The sequence below is a fragment of the Heterodontus francisci genome, chromosome 8 (genome assembly GCF_036365525.1).
Source record: "Heterodontus francisci isolate sHetFra1 chromosome 8, sHetFra1.hap1, whole genome shotgun sequence".
NCBI classification, from domain to species: Eukaryota; Metazoa; Chordata; class Chondrichthyes; order Heterodontiformes; family Heterodontidae; genus Heterodontus; species Heterodontus francisci.
The window spans coordinates 72,156,323-72,173,463 of record NC_090378.1 but is presented as its reverse complement, the minus strand read 5'-3'; the positions used below and the strand labels follow the sequence as shown (position 1 = coordinate 72,173,463).

General features: G+C 43.3%; 1 protein-coding gene across 3 annotated transcripts in view; it reads left to right on the top strand.

Moving 5' to 3' along the window:
* The window catches only part of efcab7 (EF-hand calcium binding domain 7), a 131,614-nt gene that overhangs the window by 50,900 nt on the left and 63,573 nt on the right, over positions 1 to 17,141 (top strand). For all 3 annotated transcript variants that reach the window (XM_068037323.1, XM_068037324.1, XM_068037322.1), the window contains 3 exons: positions 4,539 to 4,680; positions 7,126 to 7,235; positions 11,963 to 12,117. In XM_068037323.1, coding sequence (XP_067893424.1) covers positions 4,539 to 4,680; positions 7,126 to 7,235; positions 11,963 to 12,117 — 407 coding nt within the window. The remainder of the gene's footprint in view (positions 1 to 4,538; positions 4,681 to 7,125; positions 7,236 to 11,962; positions 12,118 to 17,141) is intronic.

Below are 17,141 nucleotides of genomic sequence, written 5' to 3'. Positions count from 1 at the left end.
GCTTTATCAGTTCTGCTGTTGTCTCCAGTGAGATACCTTTACTGTTGAGTAAGCCTTTAATGAAAAAGTCACAAATTAAACTTGATATGGAGCATGATAAGGCAATTGTTTTTGGGAAGTCAGTGAATTTGCAGTTTACTCAGGCAGAACATTATTGTATTCCCTTAACAAAATTTTGCGTTTCTAGTTAGAGTGTTAGAGAAGTATTGATGGCATCAGGTGTTAAGAATCTGAGAGATAAAAGGCAAATTGTCTTAAAGTTACAGGGACAATTTGCTCACCCTTCTTGTCAGAGATTAAAACCCTGCTAAAGGATGCAGGTATGATTGATGAAGAGTATACAAGGATAATAGAAGAGTTTAGTGAAAAGTGTGAAATCTGTAAAAAGTGTTGGAGGACACCATCACGTCCTATTGCCAGCCTTCCATTGGCACATGACTTTAATGAGGTAGTTGCTACGGATTTAAAGGTATGGGACAAAGATAAGAATATTTTCATTCTACATTTTATAGACCTAGCAACTAGATCTAGTCTTTCTACAATAATAAATAGTAAGGACAAAAAGGCGATTATAGACAAAATTATGGAGAAATGGATAGGGACTGGACTTGGGGCACCAGCTAAGTTTCTGACTGATAATGGAGGGGAATGTGCTAATGATGAGTTCAAAGATATGTGTGAAAACATGAACGTTATGCTTATGAATACTGCAGCTGAAAATCCTTTCAGAAATGGGCTTTGTGAAAGGAGTCACGCAGTGGCTGCTTAAATGTTACATAAAATCTTAGCTGACCAGCCAAACTGCAAGTTGACAACTGCCCTGGCATGGGCGGTTCATGCGAAGAATTCACTTCAGATGGTTGGAGGATATAGTCTCTATCAATTGGTCAATGGACGGAATCCCAAATTGCCTTCTGTACTGTGCGACAGTCCACCTCCTCTAGAAGGTACTACAGTTAGTTCCATTTTTTCTACATATTTGAATGCTTTACATGCAGGGAGACGGGCTTTCATCAAGGCTGAGGTCTCAGAAAATTCTCAGAGCTCTGAGGCATCGTATAAGGCCATCTGAGGCGGAATTTAGTTCAGGAGATTTGGTGTATCATAAAAGAGAGGGCCGTAGGGAATGGGAGGGCCCTGGAAATTGGTCGTGATGGTAAGACAGCAGTTATCAAGCATGGAAATCAAACTGTTAAGGTTCATTCCTCATGATTAATCGGGGTTAATTACAAAATCTCAGAATCTGAGCAGCTGATAGAGGAAAAAGAGTCACCTTGTACCTCAAATACTCATGTGTTTTGTGATAAAGGCACAGAATATGGTAGAACAAGAGTTGGATAGTAATGTGACTGATCATGATACTCAGGAAAAAGCTATCGCATCCAAAGGCCAATTGCCCCGAGTAGGTACTCAGGTGACATATATTCCAGAGGAGTCTAATAAATGGAGGGATGCAACAATTGTGGGGCGTGCAGGAAAATCTACAGGCAAGTTTAAATATTGGTTAAATGTTCAAGATGATGGCCAAGAAGCAAGGTCCATGGACTGGCAGAATGGGGTGAAAGAGTGGAGGGCAAGAAAGTGCAGTGCAATATCAAATAGTGGGTCTGGAAGTGACTCTTGCATAAGGAAGCAATCACGTACTGGAGAAAGAGTCTCTGATAAAGTGCGAGGGAGATCTTCTAGCATTAGTTCCGAAAGGCACCAAAGTGCTAATAGAGGCTGTAGTTTGAACAGATTCCACAATGAAACGAAGGCTGGAGAGCAGTCACGGAATAGAACTAGAAGCAGACGTCCTCATGACCGTGAAGTTTCAGTGGCCACCAATAAACTTGAGGATAAACTAATAAGAGAAGCAAAACACAAGGGATTAGAGAGTTGGAGAGAGTTTGGAGTTTATTCTGAGGTACCAGATAGGTGACAGCCAGCCTTGTCACATAGATGGATTTGTACTGAAAAAGTCCTGCTCGATTGAACTTATAAGGCTAATACGAGGCTAGTTGCGAGGGAAGAGCAATTGGGTGATACCAATGTTAAAGTGGACTCTCCCACAGCTGGCAAAGTAATCTTGAAGATCTTTTTGGCTCTTTTGGCCACATATTCATGGGAATTTGAATCCATTGACATAAAAGCCGCATTTCTGCAAGGCGAAACTTTTCGAAGAGAAGTGTATCTGAAACCACCTAAAGAGGCAGTGGATACAGAAGGAAAATTATGGAAACTGAACAAATGCTTCTATGGCCCTAATGATACTTCCAGGGTGTGGTATTTCTCGGTGAGATATGTTCTGTTGAAAATTGGTTGTGTTCAACTAAAAGCAGATCCTGCGATGTTTTATTGGTATCATAAAGGGAAACTTTCAGACATCTTCATGATGCACGTTGATGATTTCTTATGGGGTGATACTGTGGATTTTGAGAAATATGTTATTTACAAGATTGGGGCAGAATTTAAGATTGGGAGTCTGGCTAGTGGAGCCTTTAAATATATTGATTTAGATATTAAGCAGACTAAATCTGGAATAAGTTTGAATCAACAATCCTATTTAGAGAGTGTTACTTCCATCCCGGTTAATCGTGTTAGGTCATCACAGAAAAATGATGATCTATTTAAAGTAGAGACTGAGCAATTGCGAAGCTTGGTTGGTCAATTAAACTGGTTGTGTTCTCAGACTAGGCCTGATGTTAGTTTTGATGTGCTGGAGTTAAGCACGATGATGAAACATCCAAAAGTTGAGAATGTTTTAAGGGCAAATAAAATGTTGAAAAAACTAAATCTGGAGAAGTGTGTACTGAAGTACCCATCTTTAGGTGACCCAAAGAACATGAAGTTAATAATTTTTAGTGATGCTTCACATGCTAATCTTGCTGATGGGTATTCAAGTGCAGATGGCTTCATAATATTTCTGATGGGTGAAAATGGGAAATGTTGTCCTTTAGCTTGAGAGGCTAAGAAAATATAACGGGTAGTTAAAAGCACTTAAGCTGCGGAAACACTGGGTGTTGTGGAGGCAGTGGATATGGGGTTCTATTTGTCAAATATTTTGGGTGAAATTCTGAACAAGGGACATACTGAAGATAAGGTACCCATTGAATGTTATGTGGATAATCATTCTTTGTGGGACAATGTACATTCTACAAAAAGTGTGAGTGAGAAAAGACTATGTATTGACCTTGCTGGATTGAAACAAATGATGGAGAGAAAGGAAATCTCCAGACTTAAATGGGTAGATGCAAGTCATCAGCTATCCAATTGTTTCACAAAAAGAAATGCTAGTACAAAGGAATTGTTAGGGGTGCTAGAGGAGGGGCGCCTCATAATGTATTATTTTGTACTCAATGTGGAATTTATTTTAAAATGTTGTTTGAGCATTTTAATCCAAGTTGTATTGTAAAAAAAAGAAGGGAATCTGTTAATTGTGTATCAATGGTTTGATTATATGCAGGTGAATGGTTAAATGGGGTCTTAGCTGAGCACTTATAAGCAGGCACTCACTGAGACTAATAGAAGGTTTGATGAGGAGCTACATGTTTGTAATCCTTTTAGTCTGCACAATAAATGTGAAACTGAGTAAATATAGGCTCTAGCATTATCCTTCCATAACAAGCTTTCTGGAGTTTAACATGGCATATGCTCTGGCATCCTGCTGGGAAGTTAGACTTGCACTGCCTGTGCATTCTAACTGCATAACTGTTTTAAAAAACTGAATGTGTATTTTGTTAATGTGAGCAGATATTTTGAATTGTAAAAGATCATATTGACAGGAAATATTAGGGAAAAAAATGCTTTGGTCTAAAAACTGTGCCTCTGTCAGATTTAATGTTAGTATCTCAGATCACCAATACACTGTTTCACAGATTGCTGGCATTTGGGTTCATATCTGTTTTAATCCCCACAGATGGAATTCCCAATGTCAGTCATGCTGCCAGCATTTTGAGTAGAGGCCAGACATACACCTTAGTGGAAAATTTCAGTGTTGTTGGCAGGCGTAAGGAAGATGACCTTCAATGGCACATAAACTGAAACAGGATAGGAAATTATATATATTTTTAAAAGAAGAGCAGGGTCTCAATTCCCACAAAAAATATTAATGCCTTAAATCAACTTATTTTGTCACTACTTGTCCATATGTTGCACTTAACAGTGTCAAGTACTTGCAAGTTTACAATCGACAAAGTTGAGTATAAGCTTTGAATGCTAGGGCAATTGATTTGTTGCATTAGTGAGTTTGAAACAAAAATCACACATATCTGCTGAAAAGTTGGCATTTTCACTGCCTCAGAGATGTTTTATGTAAAATTGCAGAACTTGGGCAGCAGATCACACTATACATGCTAAGTGTAGAAATTTTCAAGATTTTCCAATGCCCCAAAAACTGATCCTACTGATGACTAACATTTCCAAGATTACCCTCTGTTATACCTTGATATATCCAAATGTAAAATGTCAGTTTTCTGTCTCTCTGTGCTGCTGAAAGAGCTTTAATAGATAAACAAGTTCTGCAACGTTGTTCCATATATATGCTCTTTCCCTTCTAGAACTGGCAACATGCTTGGTCAAAGGGATGCTTTTTCCTGGAGGATGATGGTGGAATTGTCAGTCATCGGTACAGACTGGAATTACATCAAACAACAAATGTTTTTCTCACCATCAGACCGTTAAACCTCAGTCAAACGGAAGGTATAGTCTGTCAAATATTCTGCAACATCTTAACTACTGTAGCTAGATGTCTTTAATACAGAAAACAATACAAGCTAATGCCAGCGGTTTGCTATAGACCACATGGGTCAGCGTGAGAAGGAGGGCAATTTGCTCCATATAGAGATAGGAAAGGTAAGTGAGAAGCAGAAAGTTATTCCAATGGGAGACTTCAGTCAATCTGAGAGAAAGCATAAATGGTTTAGAGTCAGAGATGGTATATGTAGTGCATGCCTGCTTCTTGACTCAATGGGCTGAATTTTCAATTTTGGGTTGGGACCCGATGCATTTCCAGGTCCTGATCCTGCACCGTGTCATAGTCTGATGCATTTTCAAGAGGAAGGCCAGTTAGTGGCCAGATAGCGTTTTTACAGTCCAATTAAGGATGGCGGTCAGGCTCCCAAGGCTGGAGGCCCTCCAGCACTGAAAGATCAGCAGTCCCACATCTGAGATGGGTGTTGCCGATGTAGGTAGGAGAAAGAGAGGGCACCTCAAGACGGAGGCGCCCTCCGAAGAATCTTCAGAATGTTAAAATAAGAAGTGGCCACAGCTGCCCCTCCACAGGGTGGCCTGCAGCTGTAGCTGTGGCCCTCTGATTATCACGACTGTGGGGGTCTTAACTTTAATGATGGAGCACTGGACCCTGGTCTGCTACCGCAGGAGGTCACCTCCATTCAGCGGCTGGGTTACGGCCTCAGTGGGGGACCCACATGCCAACTGGAAAATTCCAGCTGGCGTCAGGAAAATGGCCTTAAGAGACCTTTTAATTGACTTAAATGGCTACCTGTCACTTGCAGGCGGGAAGCCATCACTGCCCCTTCCCCCACCTTCAAAAGGATGAAATTCAATGAAAGCGAAGATTTCTGTAGAAAGCAAATGGAATACAAGCAAATTAAAAGTAAGATAAACTGGAAACATAGACTGTGCAAACCCAACAGGGAGAAAGAGGAAGGGGTTCACGGATTGGATAAATAAATGAAGAAACACATTTTAAAGGCGCTCAAGGGTAAAGAGAGATCAGAAAAAGGCAGCAGCTAAGATTAAGCATAGCAGTAAAAAAAAAGGTTCCTTCAGCACCACAGCAGTAAGAGGGCAGTCAGAGAAGAGGTGAAAACCGTAAAAGATGAAAATCAGCTTGAAACCGCTAAACAAGAACAGATTAGCAGATTGAGGGGAGATTTGATAAAGATTTACAAGATTATGACAGACTTAGATAAGTTAGCTTGGAATTGCGACGGCTCTTTGGCATGCGGCCTGTGCGGACAGGCCACCAACGGGCTTATAAAATTCAGCCCCATATGTTACAGCTGTGTTCATACTTCAAACAGGCCATTTTCCTCTGTCTTAGCAATGACTGTGTTCCTTTATCTCTTTTATCTTTTCCTGATGTCAGCAAGAGAAAATATCAGCTTGATTTATGCTTCTGATTACTTTCCAATGACTTCTAAAGGAAAGTGAACCTATGTGAACATAAGGATAAAAATACTTTTACCATTTAGGTGTAGCAAAATTATAATTATATTCATAAACATGTTTATGATTTTTCTATACCTCGTATACAGAGCAAATCAGACCAGGTTGTGAAGCCCCATTTAGTCAAACAGCTGCTGACACATATTCCTGGGCTCAGACTTGAAGAATGACCATTTAAGTGAGAGGGAAAGGGTGCCGATCTCTTGTAGAATGTCAGCCCCTCTGAAAAGGAAACAAAATTATAAACTTGTAACTATTTTTTAAAAATTGTAACCACAGCTTCAGTGCCCCCACAATGTTACACTGATAATATATTTTATCTGTTTTTTGCATTTTACTGTTCTAAATGGAAAATGCATGAAATTAATGTATATGTATTATTTAAAAGCATAAAACAGTGCAGAGCAATACATTTTGTTACCTTTAAAAATGTAGAGTTTTTAATACATATTTTACTAATCCTAGGGAAGTTCCCTTCTGTTTGACAGGTGCAGCCTCACAAATCTTTTTAATGGCAGCACATCAATCACCCAATTCAATCATTCACAATATGAGAAATGTGTGTTCTGTAGTTTCATCACTTTTTTATGAATTTAGCCTGATATGGCTGCGGAATTTCAGACAGACTATTTATGATGTGAAATGGAAGCAGACTAATTTTGTCTCATAATTCCCCCGTAAAGTATGTTTAAATGATTCCCCAACCATTTCGAACACCTTATTCATTTTTAGATGTTTTATTCAACATGCTGTAATCCTGGATTATTTGAATTCTGAACAACTTCTCCCCAACCCTATACATCTTTATCAGTTTAACAGTTGTAATGTGACATACTTGCAACACAGAATTTCACAAGAAGAAAAAAAAAACTTTTTTCTAAAATATGCTTTTTTTGATTTGCATGGAACAGTCCTACAGTGATAGTAACTTTGCATTTTGTTCCACATGCTCAGAAAAATTATCGTCCTGGCTGAATGTGGATACTGCATTATATGTTTTGAGGAACGCTGGTGATTCTGAAGCTCTGGAAGTTGTGTGTGCCACAGAATTACGGGAAAAGGAGGTCAGAATTTCAAAATTTGCTGATGATACCAAACTTGGAGGTGTGGCAAACAGTGAGGATGCAATGAACCTCCTGCAATAGGCTAGCAGAATGGACAGACAAGTAGCAGATAGAATTTAATATAGACAGGTGTGAGGTGATGCATTTTGGCAGAAGGATAGGGTGAGGCAATGTAGGCAATGACACAGTTCTAAAGAGTTTGCAGATGCAGAGGGATCTGGGAGTGCATGTGCATCAATCTTTGAAGGTGTCAGGACATATTGAGAGTGGTTAGCAAGGCAAATGGGATATTGGGCTCCATAAATAGAGCCATAGTGTACAAAAGGAGGGAAGCAATGCTGAACCTTTATAAAACTCTGGTTAGGCCCCAACTAGAATATTGCATCCAGTTCTGGTCACCACGCTTTAGGAAGGATGTGAGGATTCTTGAGAGGTTGCAGAGGAGATTTACCAGAATGGTTTCAGGGATGGGGATTTTAGTTACAAGGTTAGGTTGGAAAAGCTGGAGTTGTTCTCCCTGGAGCAAAGGAGATTGAAGGGAGATTTGATAAGAGGTGTACAAGATTATGACAGACTTAGATAAGGTAGACAAGAAAAAATTCTACCCATTAACTGATGGTACAAGGACTAAGGGACACAGATTTAAAGTTTTGGGCAAGAGATGCAGGGGGAATGTGAGGAAGAACTTTTTTAAGCAGTGAGTGATAATGACCCAGAATTCTCTGCTCACGAGGGTGGTGGAAGCATAGACAATCAATGGTTTCAAAAGGAAATTCGATGGGCACTTGAAGGAAATATACTTGCAGGACTACAGGGTTTGAGCGGCTGAGTGGGATTGACCAGATTGCTCTGTGGATAGCTGGCATGGACTTAATGGGCCGAATCGCCTCCTTCTATGCTGTAAATGACTCTATGGCTGTCTGAATTGCTAACACAGAAATAAAGTCTCCAAATGTGGTTTTGTTGACCAGTCCATGGTCTGGACTGATGAATTGACTTGTGGAGCGATCAAGGGTCAGTAACTAGTGTGCATGTGACTCCAAATTCATTTTTCAGTATCTGCACATATGACACGCGTTAACACGCATGAGACCAAAATCAACAAGGAAGCTGCTCTTCAACTGGCACTTCTTTCCCTCCTCTTTCCGACAATTTTCTCTTTCTTTGTTGAGTCATAGTTTCCTAGGCATCCTCTGGAACTGAAAGCAAAATACTGCGGATGCTGGAAATCTGAAATAAAAACAAGAAATGCTGGAACCACTCAGCAGGTCTGGCAGCAAAGTCTGTTCAGTTTGCTTACCCACTGTTTTTTTCAGGTTTGCACTTGCTGCTGTTCAATATTCAGTATATTAACACCTAATCTGTACTAATGCTTTGTCTTTCAACACACCATTAACATATTGTTTGCCTTTGCTCCGTGACCATTTGGTCAGCTATGTGGCCTGGTCCAATCTAGACCTCCTTTGTTATCTCTTGTCCCACCCCCACCTCACTTGCTTATAACCTGTGACTTTTCTAATATTTGTCAGTTCCGAAGAAGGGTCACTGACCCGAAACGTTAACTCTGCTTCTCTTTTCACAGATGCTGCCAGACCTGCTGAGTGGTTCCAGCATTTCTTGTTATCATCGTCTCGAACTGGCTGAGTGACTATTGACGGGTCATTTGATCATGGGTGGGGTGGATGTTGCAAAAGCCAAGTCCAATCTTGATTATTGATTTATTATAAAACAAGATTTATTCAACAAAATGCAAAGCTTATTAATGCACAGTTTGAAATATGAAAGCATAAATATATACCCTTCTAAAATAACAACACACACGCACACACCTATAAAGGAAAAAGAAATAAAGAAAACTGAAAAAACTGGCCAAGTTATTGTCAATTCTTGAAGAAAAAGGATAAGATATGGAATATTCCAGATGGCCTTTGGTCTGGCGTCCGTGTACACATAGAATGCTGTCACTGGGATCTTTCTGGAGCAGTTCTGTTCAGGAGTTGTCGAGGAGTAGGCTTTCAGGCTTTTCAGGAGAATTACTGTATCAGTGGTTTCAGCGATCACACTGGATTCTCAGAAGATTTTCCAAAACAGGTGGAAAAGGATGAGTTGGGTGGTTTCTCTTTAAGCAGGCTACACACCAACTGACCATTCAAACAGTCCATGCCAAATCAAAAAGCCATAACTCCTGACAACCATAAACCTAGACATGTGACTTCTCTGTAAACAACTCCAATGGACAGCAAGGCTCCTTAAGTTTATTTTAGCACTTCATTGTCTCTTCTAGTAAGTATTTTTTTTAAATCCAAAGCGTCCTTCCAGTAACCCGTGAAAAAAAATCCAGGCATCACCTCAGTCTTTCAAATGAGCCAATTTTCACAATCTTTTAAACACGAGTCCTCAAAAAATATTAATAATGGAAGCACCTTCAAGACAACACCCTAATTCAAAGACCTGTAAATTTACAAAATATTTGGAGACAAAGCAGCTTTGCACTAGCACTTGAAATAAGAACAGAAAATACCGGAATTGCACATCAGGCCAATCATCATTTGGGAGAGTGTACTGATGAAATATCCTTCCAAATAATGTAATCCACTATTCTCGTTCAGATGCTGATCAATCGGCTCTGGATTTCCAGCACTTCATGTTTTAAAAAAAAAACTTCTACTGTTGTATTATATGGCATATGCCATGTTGCACTAAACAAGTAATACAGTTATATAATAAAAGCAAAATGCTGCAGATGCTGGAAATCTGAAATAAAAATAAGAAATGCTGGAAATACTCAGCAGGTCAGGCAGCATTTGTGGAAAGAGAAGCAGAGTTAACGTTTCAGGTCAGTGACCCTTCAGAACTGAGAAATATTAGAAATGTAAAAGATTTTAAGCAAATAAAGTGGGGGTGGGGCAAGAGATAACAAAAGAGAAGACAGTAATACAGTTAGTTTTGGCATAATACGTCCACCTGAGATTTCAAGAATCTTTCATTTAATTCTCCATAATATCAAATTTATATAATCATTCTTGACCGACAATACAATGTCACAAAAGATTTTATAATCATATTTAGGGTCACACCTGCTAAAGTATATGGAATTTTCCATTTCCATTATATTCACAGATTTGTAAACCTGATCCAGTTAATTTATTTTTTCTGTGCTTATTTGAATACATTGCAGGCACGATATCTCAATTTTCTTTTGTTATTGTCTGCACTTTTTGTTTTGAGTTTATGTGGACTGGGCTTAAAGGAGACTCTTAAAGGGCAGAGGTTTTTAACCTTTTTTCCATATGAAGTTTAACAGTACATTAAATAACTTGTTGGGCATTTGTTTTCTGACACAATTTCTATTTTATTATAACATTAAATAATGCTTAAGCTAGCCTAAAATAGTGAAGTCTTCTCTGACCGTACTTCATGCATTGTGAAGACTTAATTAGAACAGGAACAAATGAAGAAAAAGTCACATATAAAAGAAGCTGTTTTGATACAAATTTTTATATGAACTTGGGAGTGGCGGGTCATCTTAACTGCAAGCTACATTGTGCCATGTTATTCAGCAAGGAAGATGGGGGTTGGTTCTGAAATATGTTAAATACTATACACGTAAGTGAAATAGTACAGGATGATAGAAGACATGCCAGAGATATAAGCTACCTCTAATGGCTGATTTTCTGCTACCACTGTTAGGCCACCAACCATATCTGCCGGCTTATCACATCTATGTTTCAAAGAATGAAGGAGTTGACTGTGTCAATAGGAAGCCAGTTGCAGAGATGTGCCATCTGCTTCAAGGACACCTGTAGCCAACTATACCATAGAAGTGATCAAGGTCACCAATCACCTCAATTTTTCTGCCTTTGACTTCTAGCAGGATAGCATAAGGATTGACTGCAGCATCAGAAATTGTGCTTCCCACACATGTATCAAACAAGTGATTAATACATTGGAAAACTTGGCCAGCATTTCATCTCCTGAATAGCTACAGCATTGCACAGCTGACTATTCTGCTCCAACTGCTGTATTCCCCAAAGCAGAGGTGTAATTGGCAGCTATGTGGCCATTCAATCAGTAGGTTCCTGCTCCTGCTCACCTTCGTACTCTTACTCATCCCATACTATGTCCAAGTTCAGAACTCCTAGGTGTTCAATATAATGGCTTCATCGAGTCTTGGTGCAAGCTCTAGGATGAAGCTGTGAGAGGGATTTGTGGCAGAAGGGAACATGATTTCAGGGAGGAAGGGCTGTGACACAAACTTCTCAATAAACAGCATGAAGGGAGATGAGGCTTGCATTTTCTTGGGTATGAATTCCCAGATTAAGCAGTTGGTAGCTTTCTTTATACTGCACCAAAGATTTGCCTTAGCCCAACCTTGAAGGCCATTTTCAAATGTCACACACCAGCCAACTTTCCCAATGAAATTCCCATGAGTGCTGAATTTTATATTTTTGTTGATTTGGATTCTGAACTGAATTGAGATCAAATTCACATCTGTTCGGAACTTTACATTAGGCTTAGGAGAAAATGCATTCATCCCATCAAACTAGGCTGAATTTGAATTCAGGTCCCATGGGTGTAAGAACACTTTGTGCTACCTGGTACCAAATTTTTGTGTTTAAAAAAAAAACTTGCTCAATAAAGTCAAGTGAATTATTCAACATTGGATCACAATAATATCCAGAAGAGTGAATAAAATATTTTAATATCTGTTAACTTTCATACAACAGAAATTTGGGTGGAAGGGAGAGCTTCGTTCTGGAGTTTATCACGTCCTCCCTTTCACTACTGGCTGCAGATTAAGGAAAAGAAGGAAATCAGTGACACGCGAGGCCAGGCTGGTCTACAGGGAAGAAGGCAATCTAGCCCTCACCAAGGAATTCAGGTGAGTTTTTTTTAAAGGCAGAAATTTAAAATACATATTTTAAAATAGATTTGATTTGTGGTAGGTTGAAATATTGCCAATGCTAGATATCAGAAAGAACTGGAAATGTGCCACTCAGCAGGCCACTCAGCACGTGGAAGAAAAGTGAGTTAACACCTTTGGTGTAAAACCTCATCGGAATACCATAGTCATGCTGGAGAAGCCCATTTATAGTACTCAGAAGGACAAGTCAGGAGTTGCCCAAGAATAAAGTTGGGAGAATAGCAGGATGAGCACAAGTGTTAATATGTACCAACTGCTTTCACAAAGAGGTAACTAATAGCCTGATATTTTTTAAAAGGCAGGAAAGAAGTGTAGTTTAATGTGCATTTGTGTATATACATTCTATTCAGTGGGTAATTCTGTAATAATAATGCCTGGGGCTGGATTTTAAAGGGTCTCCGACGCCGGAAACGGTGGCGAGGGGTGGGAGTGAAGATGGAATTGGAGGAGGCCTGACACTGACCCCGATGCTGGCAGGCCCTGTACCGATCTGGGCGCCGGCAGCGAGGCCTCGTGGCAGCCACCCCCCCCCCCCCCACCCCACCGCTCAGTGATGGGACCCGCATTAAAATATGTAAATGGCTACTTGCCATGCATTAATTTGCAGGCCATAGCAATTCGGGCAGCAGGATTCAATCTTCATTCGGACGTGCGGCACTCACGTGCCTTCACATTCATGTTTGTGAAAAGCTGATGGCAACGAAGTGTCAGACCTTGGAGCAGGCAAAGGTGGGTGGGGGTCTCCGATGATTGGGACATAGCTCTGCATGTGAGAAGTGAGGTGGGTGGGGTATGCAATGACCGGGACATAACTCTGCATGAAAGAAGGGAGGGACCCTGTGCCCTTCTGCCGCAAGGGGGTCACTCTGTGCATGCTAGCATTTGGCAGGGGGGTGTGGTGGTGAAAGGGTCTGACCCTGCAATCAGCTAATGCTGTTTGGGGGAGGGGGGAGAAATAGCACTCCATAATCCCTTCTGTGTGGGGTATGGGCCAAAAATGGTCCAAAAATCCTTGCAATGTCAGTAACATGACCGTGCTCGTGCTGCCCCACATTTATGCAAAGCTAGTATGGGCGATGTCATACCATGTCATATAGGTGATGATGGAACGCAGCTGAAGCACCAATGTACATCACTCTCTGCCCTGATAGGTGCCATTGATCCACTGAAGGCATTGAGTTCACATGCAGTGTTCAGATGGGGCTGGTCTATCCTGTCTCTCATGATCCAAGTGCTGTGAGGAGCCATATCCGCCGGAGGCTGAACCAATAGACAGGCACAGCCCACGTGGAAGCTCATGGAAGGGAGCAGCAGCAGCCACCAACGCGCTTTTGACTACTGAGAAGACAGCGGCTCTACAGGCCCCGCATGGCATACCTGCACATGTTGAATCACCAGTGTCAGAGGTGGCTGCGGATGTCCAGAGAGGTGGTGACGCATCTCTGTGGCCTGCTGAATGATGAGTTGCAGCTGATGAGATCTGCAGGACCCACCCCCCCCCCCCCACCAAATGCCTGTGGCCTTCAACGTCAACCCGGCTCTTACTTCGGCCCCTCCACATCATTCCAGGGACCCATCGGCGACCTGTGTGCGTTTCACAGTCAGCAGTACACAACTGCATCAGGGAGGCAGGTACCTTGTACAGGAGTGCTGGTGACTATGTCTGCAGGAGGCCAGATCTGCCCAGGCTGTTCAGGGAGCAACTTGTTCACCTGAATCATCTTGAGGGTCAGTCCCAAAGGGCCATCGGATTTGGGGGCATCACTGGAGTCACACAGGTGCACGGGTTCACTGACTGCACGCACGTGGCCATCAAGGCTCCAGTCGGACAACCAGCTGCATTCCTGAATAGGAAAGGCTTCTACTCACTCAACATGCAGCTAGTCTGTGACCACAGGAAATGCTTCATGCAAGTGTGTGACCGCTTTCCAGGCAACTGCCATGACTCATCCTGCGCCAGTCCCAGGTGCCAGTGCTCTTCACTGCAACGCCTCAGATTTAGGGGTGGCTTCTTGGGGACATAGGCAACCCCTTGTAGACATGGCTCCTGACGCCATTGAGAAGCCCCGCCAGTGATGCAGAGGAGAGATACAACGCCTGCCAGGGCTCGACATAAGCTACCATCAAGTAGGCCATTGGCATGCTCAAGATGTGCTTCCACTGCCTACACAGGTCAGATGGGGCCCTGCAGTGCTCACCAGAAAGGGTAGTGCACGTCGTTGCTATGTGCTGTGCTCTGCAAAACTTTGCAATACAGAGGAGAGGAGGCCTTGCAGGAAAAGTAGAGACACGAGCAAGAGACATGCCTGCCCGATGAGGACATAGAGGAGGTGCAGCAGCATACGCACATGGGAGGTCGGAGATCATCGAGGCATCGCAGACAGGGCAAGCAAAGAGCAAGGGATGCACGACAACGCCTTATTGCTGAGCGCTTCCACTACTTGTGAGGAGCAGAATATGCTCCCCACATCACCATGCTGCATCCAGTAGGCAGTCTCTTGCATCTGTGACATCTGTGTCACCACTATTACTGGCATCAGATGACTGAGCCATTGCCCATGTGACTGCACCCATGCGTCTAGCATGCATACTGGCATGTTTTTCTATACATTGGCATTGCTCCAGGGCAATGATGTAATTGGAGGAGACATAGTCGGCACGTGCTGGCATGCGTCATTAACACAGTAAAAAGGAGACACCTGTTAGATAAACACATTTAATGAGAAGTTAACAGAACATATATGCTGCACCCGTGATAACCCATATGTGTCATGGTGTCTTTTCTAGCTGCTTGCGGGTGCTCTTTTGCTGTGCAACCTGTGTACTAGCAACTTGACTGGAGGATGGCTGCTGATCAGGATCATAGAGTCATAGAGAGATACAGCACCGAAACAGGCCCTTTGGCCCGCTGAGTCCGTGCCGACCATCAACCACCCATTTATACTAATCCTATATTAATCCCATTTTCTCCTCTCACATCCCCACCTTCCCTCAATTCTCCTACCACCTACCTCCACGAGGGGCAATTTTTTACAGTGGCCAATTTACCTATCAACCTGCAAGTCTTTGGCATGTGGGAGGAAACCGGAGCACCCAGAGGAAACCCACGCGGTCACAGGAGAACTTCCAAACTCCACACAGGCAGTACCCAGAACCGAACCCGGGTTGCTGGAGCTTTGAGGCTGCGGTGCTAGCCACTGCACCACTGTGCCGCCCTCTTTTGCTCTTTGACTTTGGATGACTTGGGTGGTCATCCTCTGGGCGAACGAGGCCTGGAGGGCCCTGGCTGCCTGAGAGCCTTCTGTGCAGGGCTCTCCTCTGACATCGTGGCTGCTGGAGCTGGATTCACCGGCGGAGGGGCGGAGGAGCCAGTGTCCACATTGGAATTGTCCTGAGGGGAGACCCCACATATGGACGGATGGCTCTCCTCCTCCCTCTCAAGGCCCGTGTGAACCTCGCTGCTCACCTGAGAAGGACCAGGAGCAGAGACAGTGTCCAGGCACGTGGTCCCACTCTCGCTTAGCCACTGCTGCATCCAGCTCGTGGCCGAGGTGATGGTTTGCAAGTAAGCGCACATCTGGGGGATGTGGCTCTCCATGAGGGTCGCAATCCTCTCCATGGAGGAAGCCATGTGCTCATTTGCCCGAGACATGGCAGCTGTCATGGCCTGGATGGACTTCCTCATCTTCCGCTCATGGCTGCATGTGGCCTGTGGCTTCTGCGCCAGATGTTGCTTTACCTCTCCCTGCAACTCCAGGATGCCCTGTACTGTCGACACCAGAGGGTCATCATCAACCTCGGGCTCAGCATGGGCCTGGCCACCCCACAGTCCACCGACTGTCAGAGGCCTTGGCTGTCTCAACCTCAGCCAGCTTCTCGGGCGCGTGTGTAATTTTCTCACCAGCTTGTGACCCAGACTCTAAAGCGGAATGCATTCCCACTGAGGCGAGTGTTTCTTCGCTGGTGGAAGGTGCAGGAGTGTCATGGGACGTTGCTTCCTCTGAGTGCGTCTCTTCCTCAGAGGTGTCGGCACTCTCCAGGGCCTCCGATGCCACCTTGGAGCGTCGCCCTGCAAGATACAATGTGACGAGCACAGTTTTAGGTTCACTGGTGTATATATCACTAATATGATAGCATTGTGTCGACAAAGGAAATGTTTGGAATAATCATTGCAATTGTCAAAGAGATTAATGTTCACCCTTGGAAGCCAAGCTCCACTTCTGAAATTGAACGTCCTCCATGATCGCCGCGTAGTTCTAGGGCCTCCTCCTCAGTCTGGGTCAGTGGACGGAGGTCCGGCACCCCTCATCCAGTCCTGGAGGACGCCCTCGCATTGTGCCCACTCTTTGCCTGGAAGAGCAAGGATGCAGATGTTAAACATTGACATACAACTACATGGCGCTCTGCACAACAGGGGTGGTACAACAAAAGGTGGGTGACAGTCAGTCTGTCAGATGAACTTGGCCTGTCACGAAGGTGCCATGCTCTAGGGTGCAAATGAAGGATTGACTCTTTCACACATGCAGACACATGTGGCATCCGTCTTCCCCACCCGGCTTCCCTGTATTTGACATGGCAGTGGCAGCCATGTGCCACTTTGTGTAGGCAAACCAGAGTCAGATAGGGCCCCAAAAAAAGTGCCACTTACCTTGGTTGAGTGAATGAGATCGTTCATCCTCTTGCAGCACTGGACCCAGTCATGGTGGGTGACTCCACAGCAGCTTACCTCCTCTGCAATCCCCATCCAGGCTTGCTTGGTCAGGCGGGAGGGTCTCTTCTTGCCATCGCTGGGGAAAAGGACCTCCCGCCTTGCCCGCACAGCCTGGAAGAGACTGAGCAGGGAGGCATCACTGGACCTTGGGACCACCCTGGATTGCGCCTCTGACATCTTTCGAAGTTGCAGGGATATTGTTGTCAAGATGTTTCTCTGGATTTGGCAGAGTGCAGCAGCAGACAAAATTATTAGAATTCACCTTTCTAAG